We start from the raw sequence: 10,928 nt of genomic DNA on the forward strand, positions 1-10,928 counted from the left end.
GTTACAGTTTGGTTTGTTAAAACCAAAAAAAACCCAAAAGAGAGCTTTATGGACGGAAATGATGACATTGCTGTGCATGTGATGCAAGGTTAAAGTGTTAGTGATGGGTTCAGGTGTCTGGGTTTTGTCCTGCAAACACTTGCTATAGCGTTGTGTTCCGTCTGAGCATTGTGCTTCTGAGATGGAGCCGGGCGTGTGTTACGGGCAAAGCTCCTACTTTTTTTTTTTCTTTTGTTTAATGTGTATAGGTTTGCTGGGTGTCCTTGTTCTCTGCTGCCTTCGCAAGGGCTAAAGGTGCTGGTGATAGTCTGTCCCTCTATTGCAATCCGTTTATTTTACTTCCCAGATCCAGTTCAATGCTATTGATATTCCTAGTTTTCTTCATACTAGCTATTTTTCAAATAACTTACTGGAAAAAAACCAAATGTCTTTATAAAGTCTTACCCCAAGGAACAGAGGGTATTTTGATCTAGACATTACCAAATAGCATGTCTTCTCTTGTTTACTGCATATGCCATATCGACATTTATTTGAAATCTTCACTTTTTTTAACTTCTTTAGAGCTAATCATTTACAAGTTAGTACACCTGGTGGCAGCTGAATGCAGTAGTGATGGACCTCTTTGCTTGAAATTACGGAATTCTAATACATCAGGTCAGCAGCTCCAGTGATTGGCCCAGAATCTTTTGATTTTGAAAAGGGAAATTCAAATCCAGCAAATCGTATTAGCAAGGCGTTCAGGAAGTGCACCAGGGAGCAAACCAGGATGATCCAGAATGAATTTGCGAAGTGTTCACTGTGAGTCTTGAATGTAAAACTTCCCTCTTTGAAATTAGCAATTTTCTCTGAAAGGTGGTGGATTTTCACTTCTGAAGAGAAGAGAATCATGATGAGGCAGCCACAGGAACCTGAAACGGAGGGGGAGATGCTCATCATCCCTGCAGCAAGCCCGTGCCGTGTACATCCCAACCAAATGCCATATTGATAGTGTTGTTATGGCCACCATAACTTAGCTTTGACAGGGATTATTTTTAGACTCCCAGCCAACGGCTATTGAAATTGGTAAGCTTTTTTAATTGAATTTGGCTTAGGACCCATAATATTTAGCCCTGCTGCTTTAGTGCCCTGATCCGGCAAACTATCTGTGTTCTTTTTCAGCTTTAAGCTGCTCATTGTCCCATTGAACATAACTGAACTGTCCGCATGTTTAAAGATAAATATGTACTTAAGTCCTTTATTAAATTATGATTGTAATACGTAATACCTTGTAAAGTAATGGTAAATCTTATTGTCAGCCAAAGCAGCGACACGGAGAATGGGCTTTACCTTCTCTGTAAGTGGCAGAGGGACAGGGATAGTCCGTTATCCCTGTTGGCAGAGTTTTTTCTGGGACCACTTTTACAGCAAGTTGTTGTCAGTCTCTCCCTTTCCATTTCTCAATTCCTCCCTTCCTTGAGAAAGTCTTGCTGGTGTAAGTGGTGATCTCGCTTGCGTGGCTGGAAGCCTCCCATCATGGTGAATATGGGCAGTTGCATCCCTGACTTTTTTTTTTTTTTTTTTTGGTTGGGTTTTCTCCCCCCATCCCCGCTCTGGTGCGATTCCCGGTTCTGACTGTGTGCTGTGCCTCTGGGGTGTGGCCCCAGCTCCAGGTTCCTGGAACTCCTGGGCACCATCCCCTTTTTTCTGCCAGCTTACACAGAAAGGCTGGAGGTGTCGCAGCTGCCCGTACCCACCCCACTGCCCACCCTTGTGGAGGATTTCAACGTATATCTCTTAACTCCAATATGGAAAAAAACACGTTTTGAGGTTGACCTCTCCGCCTAGCTTTATTTTGCTGGTTTAGAGTCAAATGCAGACATGGTCCTTAATACGGTCTCCTATGCCGATAAATTGGTCACCGCAAGTAGCGAACCCGGAGAGGCGTTAGCCCCAGGGTGGGTGGCACTTACAGGCGATGAAGCTCCAGAGGTACAACCCGACGGGGCCGTGCAGGGTTTCGTAAGGACTGCCAAAAGCATTGAACATGAAGAAACCTGCTCCCACCAGAGCAAAGACGATCAGTACTGTACAGAAGAGAATGACACTAACATGGATACTTGCAGGGATAATTTTGAGCAAATCCGGAAAAACTAAAAAGAAAACAGACAAAACATCGTTACACACGTTAGGAAAGTTGTTTTAGAAGTCAGGCCAGGGATTTTTTGCTGGTTTGTGATAATTCTTTTAAATTGTGCTCTTACAAATGCAACCAAAGATGAAAATGAAGTTATTAACCAGAAACAGGGTTTCATGGATGTTTGGAGGCAGAAGCATTTTGTGATGCTTGGAAGTGTAGTCTGGCCAGCAGAGAAAGACCAGCTCCAGGGAAAGCCTCTCCTCCCCTTCCCGAGCATGTTTCCCTATGTGTGTTATTCCCCCCACCCTGGCCGTGCCCCGTGTGGGATGTGGAACAGCACCCTCGTGGTCCCAGCACCCTGCCTGTGGCTCTTTAGATGCTGGGGACCTGATCCGAATCAGCATCCTCGGCGGCTGCACCCTCACACGGTGTGTAGTCAAGCGGAACAAACTCCTCTCCGCCTGCGGGTGCTATTCAGGGCAGTGCGAGGTTTTGGGGGTTATTCATTCCTCAAAAAACAGAGGATGCAGGTGCAAGGTGGAGGGTAACATGCGTACCATCTACCGAGGTGGTGTCTGGTCCTTAACGTGAACAGCATATTCTTAGAAAAAAATCAGAAGCTCTGTTTGGGGAGGCAGGTCCACCTTGCGCCGGTCTGCCAGATGGCATGGAGGGCTGCTCACAGCACCTGTGTTACGGGTCTGATCTCGCATCCCTCAGGCTTGGCCACCTACTCATGTCTTTTGGAGGGGGGGACAGTAAATCCAGAAACAGACTCTCTGCATTTGTGCTCATGAGGTCCCACTGAGGGACACGAGATTGGAAATGAAATTATACCTGCTTGGCACATTCACTGAATGGAATTGAGATTTATTTGCCTGCCTGGATCTTTATCAGCTTCTGGGCTTGGTTGCAATTAATTTGTGTTGCTCTTAACACCCAACCCTGCCCGGAGTGGTCAGCAACTCCTACAAAACACGTTTCTCAGACTGGACTGTTCTGGTCAGTAGAGCCTTGTATTTATTTTTTCTTCCAAAACGCAGGTGCGGGGAGGGGGAGGTGAGGATGAGAAGTTCCAGACTCTGTGTCAGAATTCACACCGCGTGTGTTGCGTGTCTTGTGGTACCCGGGACAGGGTGAGGGACCTCCCCTTCCCAAGGGATGCTTCTCCTGGCTCCCCCTCCCTGGGGTGGGTGCGTGGGCAGGGAGGAGGCCGGGCAGCCCCCGTGGGGGCAGGGGTCCCTCGGGGGTCTCTTGTTTGGTTTGCAGTAGCGTGTGTGGTTTATGTAGGTCTGATGTGTCCCCAGCGCACAGATGTTAAGATCTGGCCGCTTTGTCTGCTGGGGAAGCAGGGAGCTGCTGCAGGCAGGGATGCTGATTCCCTATTTCAGAGCAGCGATTCCCCCGCTTCAATTTATACGAATACACAGTGCTGTTTTGGTAAGTTTTTATCCAAAGAATTTTGGCTAAAAATATGTGCGTGTTTTTTGTTTGTTTTTTTTTTTCTGAAAACCTTAAGCAATAAATCTATAAAAGGTCCGTATTTTATTACGAAGAGCAGGAAATCCTTAGTGAAGCGGCGGTGCTGACATACTGGCAGGTTAATTGTGTTGTGCACGGCGTGTTGCTGGGAGACGTTCGGGGCTCCAGGAGCATACGATATCTGGGGAAGATAACATGTGAAGTTGTTCATAGTACAGAGACTCCCTGTGAAAATCTACTAACAGTAATTGCCAAGGAGACATATAGACCCCTAAAAGGATGGGGGGTTTCTTACCTCCTATCCTTTGGCATTTTTCTATTTCTAGAAAACAGAAAAAAAAGTTGGTATTTTGATAAAAATCCTTAAAAATAGAAAAGGGATATATTTCTGTACATACGTTAAACTCCTAAATTATTTTAAAAATGAAATACGCTATTAAAGAGGGAGAAATTAATAAAAGTTACATCAGAGTTATTTGCAACAAACTCTCTGAGTGAGATTTTGAAAGAATAAGCAGATTTTGTACGATCAAAATTTTGTCCCCTGTATTTCCTCAAGTAAAAACACTTGTGGAACGTTTTCCGTTTGGAACCCCGAAGGCAAAAAGGGAAGATGATAAATCAATGAGAGGAAATAGAGAAATCTTACAACGACAAAGTGTGGTACCAGGCTAAAATGAGACAGAAGACACAAAAGGAGGGTGCAGCTGGGCAGGCGGGTGCTGCCCCGTGCCCTGCTGCTCTCATCCTGCCGGTGGGAGAAATGCCGGGTGTTTGCGGCAGAGCTTTGCTCCGGGGAGTGGAGCGTAAGGAGGCGGCTGTTTGGGAAGTGCCGGTACTGCCCGTGTTACGCACTTAATGGAACGCTTTCACCAGATGCTGTAGAAGTTTAGGTTTCCAAAAGCTGGAAACTTTCGCATCAGCTGCCTTTGCCATTCCATCGCTTGCGCCAGGCGCTCCCAGGGCCCAGGGAGCAGGTCGGGACCACCACGGTGGGAAGCGGCAGCTGAATGGCATGTCCACTTTTGCACGTTGTTAATGACCGCTGCCTGACGAAGCGCTGCCCGACGGGCTGAAGGCTGTGCTGAGTTCCAGCCCTGGAACGGCTGGTGTGACTGTGACTGCATGTGCAAGGCTTTAGGAATACTTTATTTTAAATATTTTTATGCAGCCTTTTAGCTACTACTTCAAACTGTGATCCTGCTTAGCTAGGGCACGAGGGGATAGTCAATCAGACTTGGTACGAGAGAATAATTCTTAATCATTCATGTTTGTTTGGCAACAACGTGTATTTTAGAAGGAATCATCAAACACACTTAACTGCTCCTGATCCACAGGGGCATGATTAAAGCGGGGGTAATAACGCCTCGGCGCTGCCTCGCTGCAGCTGTAACGTGCAGAGAGTAAAAAAGCCTCCATAAATTACTCTACCTTGTAAAGTGTTTATCAGCAAACAGTTCTGCAGCTTGCCATGCAGTAAACACAGAGAAGCAGGTAATGTGGCGTCAAGTCAATTTATCTCCCCGACAAAATGAAAGGGAAATTAAGGAAGCAAATGTTTGCAAGCTATTCTTGAAGCTATGTTAAATAAATATTGCCTTTCGTGGTGTTGATGGCTGGCTGGGAGCAGAGAGGGGGCCATGGCCCTGGGACCTTCACCAGGCACGTGGAGGAAGCCCTGCGCCCACCCTCCGCGGTGCTGCCCGCGCGCAGGGGGCTCGGGGAGGCCAGGTCCAGGCCAGGAACACAACTGGTCGCCGTCTCGGCTTGGGCAAGTGCCTCACACGGCAAAACTACCCCTTTGCAAAATGTACCTATTCACCTAAAGGAAGAATTTGCCTGCATAAAAGGTTACTTCTGCTGATGGCTGCTTCTTGTCCAGTCGTGCCACTGATGCTTCAATTCCTTCTATCGTCCTAGTAAAACACAAAGCATGTTTTGGAAACTAGACCTTGTGTTTATTGGACTTCATATTACATATTTCATGTATTTACCAGCATAAGAAGCAGTCATGCTGTTAGTGTGGTATAAAGTACAATTTTGCTGTTGTACCATTCAGGCTAGCTGGGGAAAAGGCTGAGGAGTCCCTACCCGTGCGGAACTTGAACAAGGAATAGCGTTAGTTCTTGCAACGCTACCTGATCTTTTGGGAGAACATACGAAACTGTGTCTTTAATAATACATTTTTGTATTGCTTGTTTTAAGAAAACATATTACTGCATTGTATTGAATCTTTCCCTTGGCGCCTGCATTTATAGTAGTGGTTTATGTCATTAAAATTTTATATGTGACATATCAGGAAAAATTAATTCCAGCAGCTATGTTGTCTTGAAAGGAAAACATTCCTTCATTGTAATGAATGAAATTGTGTGTTAGGTATGCATGCCGGCGACCTTTAGAAAATGAACTGCTGACCCAGAAACTGATGAGAATCAGCAAGAGCAAATGAGGCAGAAGGCTTTCCCCAGCCCAACCGGGTTTGCTGGCAGAGCAAATTCATTTTACAATTAAAAGAGAGGTAGTGGTCAGAGGGGAGCACTTAATGGGAACAAACATAGAACTAAATCATTTAGCCTATTTTCCATGCCTTTTCTTCTCAGACGTGCTAAAGTGCACTTCAGTGCATTAGGCTATGGATGTGTATATTTTATATGGTTATCCTGCTTCCCGGGAGGCTCCCAGTGAATTCCCGAGCGCTCTGACTCGGATGGGATGGGTCTGCTGCAGCCCCAGAGAACGTGAACCAGCCCCTTCATGAAGTGACCGCTTCCAGTAGAGGTATATTTTGCTAAGCCTCCCCCTCTATTCTGCCTTGGTGAGGCTGCATCTGGAGTACTGTGTCCAGTCCTGGGCTCCCCGGTTCAAGAAGGACAGGGAACTGCTGGAGAGGGGACAGCAGAGGGTTACAAAGATGATGAGGGGACTGGAACATCTCTCTTATGAAGAAAGGCTGAGGGACTTGGGTCTCTTCAGTCTGGAAAAAAGACGGCTGAGGGGGGGACCTTATCAACACTTATAAATACTTAAAGGGTGGGTGTCAGGAGGATGGGGCCAGGCTCTTTTCAGTGGTGCCCAGCGACAGGACAAGAGGTAATGGGCACAAACTTGAGCATAGGAAGTTCCATCTAAACATGAGAAGGAACTTCTTTACCTTGAGGGTGGCAGAGCCCTGGCACAGGCTGCCCAGGGAGGTGGTGGAGTCTCCGTCTCTGGAGACATTCCAAACCCGCCTGGACGCGTTCCTGTGCCACCTGCTCTGGGTGACCCTGCTCTGGCAGGGGGGTTGGACTAGATGATCTCCAGGGGTCCCTTCCAACCCCTACCATTCTGTGAAGCCACCCAACCATTTTTCCTAGACATAAATCCTGTTAAAGGAAGTGTTGTGTTTGCTTTTTAATTCAAATAAAAGATGATCTGAGAGCAATTTCTACGGAGGACATCAATGCTTCCACCAGCAGCTGTCAGTGAGAGCTCAGGGAGGCAAAGCCTGCCCTGAGGATTGCCGTGATCTGTACAACTGGGCTTGGGAAGCTATTTAGACTGTGACTGGGCTACACTTCAGGTATACGCAGTGCCAAAGATCACCTGGTAGTGTTATCTTTTCAAAGTGCCATATAATGGATGCCAGCGCAGGTAAATAAGACTTACAGTGGATGTGCAATATTACGAGTGAGACCTAGTGAAGTATTTCACAATGAATGCTTGGCTTGTATGAAAGGAGAGTAAAAGGTAAAAGAATGCTCTAATAGGCAGCTTGGCTTGGGTGTTGGGTGGGTGAAGGCTCTGGGGTTGCGTTTCTGACCCCGTGCGTCAGCCCTGCGAGCTCGGCTGCAGCCGGTGCCCGAAGGGCAGGACAGCGGGTAGAGGGAAAAGAGGGATGCTGCTCCATCCCGGGCACGTCAGCAATTCCTTCTGACCTGAGGAGTTTTAGGCATAAGATTAAATCCAGCCTAGATTTCAGGTCCTGGGAACAGGCATTGAAGCACATGCTTCAAAGCTCATTTTCTTTGCCTGAAAATGAGACCAGTGATATTTACTGATGTTGAGTGAATTACTTTTTCAATGTTTTCTTCCTTCCTGAAAGCCTTGGAGTTTTTTGAATGTGTACCTTAGGCACTCATATTAAAAAGATTAATTTTTAATATTGTCCCGTGCAGTAGGATTCTGCAGTTCTATACGAACACTCAGGTTTTGTTTTTTTGATCACTCCGAAGTGGGTTGCCTAGCTGGGACTAAATAAAAACTTGACATGGTATTATTTGTGTTCTTTGGTTACATTGTGTTTATGTGCTCCATTGAAATAACACTTATGAAGGAAAGTTTGGTAAACATTTGGATAGGAAAGGTTGGTTATGTGAGATTCTTGAGAACCTGGGTAGAAAGTGTATGGCCATAGTGAGAGCAAACTCCATTAACCCTGGAGTACTTCTGGTTGAAAACGGTCTGCAGTACTTGCATAGACCCAGAGCTTACCTAGGTGTAGCGTTGTGAGACACATAAAAATATGTGATGATTGATATTATTAAATCATCACAAACAAGCTGTGTATTTGTATTCTGTCTTGTACCTGTAATATTAATTCACACCGCCCACAAAATTAAAATTCCTTTGTAGCTATTGCTACAATCACACTAGCAGTATATTAAAATATTTCAGCCATAACAAGATGAAATGTACGGGTGGGAGCCTGAACGTAAGGGACACCAATGAAATAGTTTAAAAGTATCTAAGTAACAAATATGTCAAAAGAAAAGGATTAGAAACAGAAGTGAAGGGTCTGTCTCTGGCGTGGGGGCTGTCTGTCATGGCTGGGTTTAGTCCCGCTGCATCTTGCCCTCGTTCTACAGAGTTTTTCTGTGCTTCACAGCTCCGTCGCTGTAATGAACCCGGACAAAGGTCAGCCACAGCCCTGCTGATCGCCAGCGCCTTTGTCAGCTGTGGCTCGTAACGATGTCACCTACAGCAGCAAGTGACTTCCCTGGGATTTAGTAGCCCCCTCTGGAAATTCACCCCAGCCTATAATGGGCAGGGTGGAATATCTGCACGCTGTGGCGGCAAACAAAGCAACCGAGCTATATAGATAGACTAGTGATGGAATTTAATTAGAGATGGCAAATATTAATATTATATTAAATGAACTTGGTCTACCACTTTGGAAATATGTTATGTAGTAAATAATTTCTGATACCTAATCTGCTAACCTTGCCTTGCCTTAAATGACTCGTGTAAGCAATTTCCCAGTGCTGTTTTAGCAGAATGCTTCTCAACTGTGTTTTGTAATAACTTCGGGTGGCATATTGTACATATAACAAATGGCTGTTTGTTATTATCTGTTTAATGTGCTGCTATATACAAACTGTGCGTTCACTTGATCATTTTATTGATCTTCTTATCCTTGAAGATAAATAGGTTATGAATATTACATGTAAAGCAAAACCATTGCTAACAGCCTTTGATAAAATTCTGGATGTCAGATACCAAGTTCCATTTGTAGATCAACTGACTGAGCGTCAGCTACCATCAACCAGCTGCTTTTCCCATTAATGCAGCAGGTTGCTAACTTTTTGTCTGCTTTGTTTCTCAACAGCAGCCAAATGTATCTACGCCCCGGCCCTTTCATGAGATTTCTGCTAGTTTAGTTCACTCTTTCACGATGGAACGGAGGACATAACATTGTCGCGCACACACACAGAGGAAGATGACAGAAATTAATTGAAAAACAAAAATATTCTGGTTTTTTTAAGAAATAGTATAAATGTTTTGAAATGTAGGTATCTGCATCATGGAAATATAGATTGTTGAAAATGTTAGCCTGAAAAGAAAAGTCATTTGAACCTGAAGACCAGAACACCGTAATGGGAGCACTTGCTTTAGAATATTTCGTGCTTGTTAGGCTCTGTCTGTGACAAGGGGAGGCTGGGGCAGCAATATCTCGGCTCCCCTCGCCGTCAGCAGTGCGGTGCTAAATAATTCAAATGCCATTGTTACTCACATGAAAACTGGAAAGGTCTCCCCCCGAGCCCGCACTGTCTCACGCGCTCGCCGTAGAAAAGCCCATACTGGATTTTGCCAATAAACTTCTCCAGCTCCTGGCCGGTGGCGTTGACGAGCAGGGCTCCCGTCTTGCAGAGTATCGTCCCCTTAACCCACAGCTGCGTGCCGATGGCTGCCGCCGTCCCCAGCGCACAGGCAAAGCTCAGCACCCCGGCGATGCAAAAGATAATTTTCTTCTGCTGAGCTGGCATGGTGGCACGCAAAGCCCTCTAAGGGGACGCAGCTTTCAGCGAGGCAGCGACAAGGTCTTCATCAGCAGGGCGAGCAGCAGCGATGCCCAGGCAGAGCCTCGGGCGCCCAGCCAGCCCGGCTGGCGGTGGGAGCCCTCTCCCAAGGGACCTTCAGCAGCAGCAACCTTCACCAGGCACACTGTCTCTGAAAGATGCTGTAAAGGTTTATTTCTTACCCGTCCCCTTCTGCACAGCTCCAGCTCGCACGCTGATGCGTTCAAATAGGCTGGAAAATAGAGCAGTTTGAAGAGTGTTTCAGTGCATCCTCTGTGTCACTTGATAACAAGGGTTTAAGATGACAGAAGGAGCCTCTCTGTAATTTGATGAGTGCTCCGCTCTTCCCAGCCCCCCGTCTGACTGGGTGAATGGGGGGTTTCGGAGACAGGCTTGGCTACTGCCTCCAATTATCTGCTCTTCAAAAAGGAAGTTTTCAGGGAGTTCTATTTTTCCAGGTTTTCCTCTAAAGCTAGCAATGCTGAGCTGCTCACCTTTTTTTTTGTTGTTGTTGGGGGGTGTGTGTGTGTGTCTATATTTTGGGTTGGGTTTTTTTTTCGTGTGTTGTTCCTAGTGCAATGGCACAGGTAACACACAGCTTCCCTGCCAAGCCAGGAGGCCCCTCCGCAGTATTCGGTTGCATTTGGGCACCTACTTTTCCCTGCCAAGGTGTTCCCTGAGAAGGGCAGCGTGTCTGTTTATATATTGTATTGTTTTGGCTGCAGTGTGTGGGATGCTCAGACAAACGTTTCGGTTCAGGTTTCAAATATACACAAATTTTCTCTTGTTTACAGAAGACTCAGTCTGCTCAAGGCTGGGTCGTTTGTTAACTGGATGTTAATTGCAGGAATACTTTTCAGGCGGTTTAAGAGTATCATATCAGTTAGGCTTAAAGACTGAGTCTGGTTTAGCTACATATATTTTAAGACAACTTTGGAATTAAACTGAAGCAAGGCTGTGTACAGACAAATGATTTTTTTGCTTAAATAGAGCTGTAGTTCGTGCTGTGATCATCATATGTAACCAAAAGATGGCACACTGCTGTATCACTG

At 45.9% G+C, this 10,928-nt stretch overlaps 1 protein-coding gene across 2 annotated transcripts; it reads right to left on the bottom strand.

Annotated features, from left to right (window-relative positions):
• On the bottom strand, window positions 1-9,843 carry CLRN1 (clarin 1). 2 transcript variants are annotated; one of them, XM_074591884.1, is made up of 3 exons: window positions 9,591-9,843; window positions 1,957-2,129; window positions 1-987 (listed from the first exon to the last, which is right to left on the bottom strand). In XM_074591884.1, exons 1-3 carry the CDS (start codon window positions 9,841-9,843, stop codon window positions 643-645), a joined length of 771 nt encoding a protein of 256 aa, XP_074447985.1. In that variant the 3' UTR covers window positions 1-642. The 2 variants fall into 2 exon arrangements, with proteins under 2 accessions (XP_074447985.1, XP_074447986.1); XM_074591885.1 differs by having other exon boundaries at window positions 1-908; window positions 1,950-2,129.
• Window positions 9,844-10,928: the final 1,085 nt, after the last annotated feature.

The sequence above is a fragment of the Larus michahellis genome, chromosome 6, assembly GCF_964199755.1.
Source record: "Larus michahellis chromosome 6, bLarMic1.1, whole genome shotgun sequence".
In the NCBI taxonomy this organism is placed as follows: Eukaryota; Metazoa; Chordata; class Aves; order Charadriiformes; family Laridae; genus Larus; species Larus michahellis.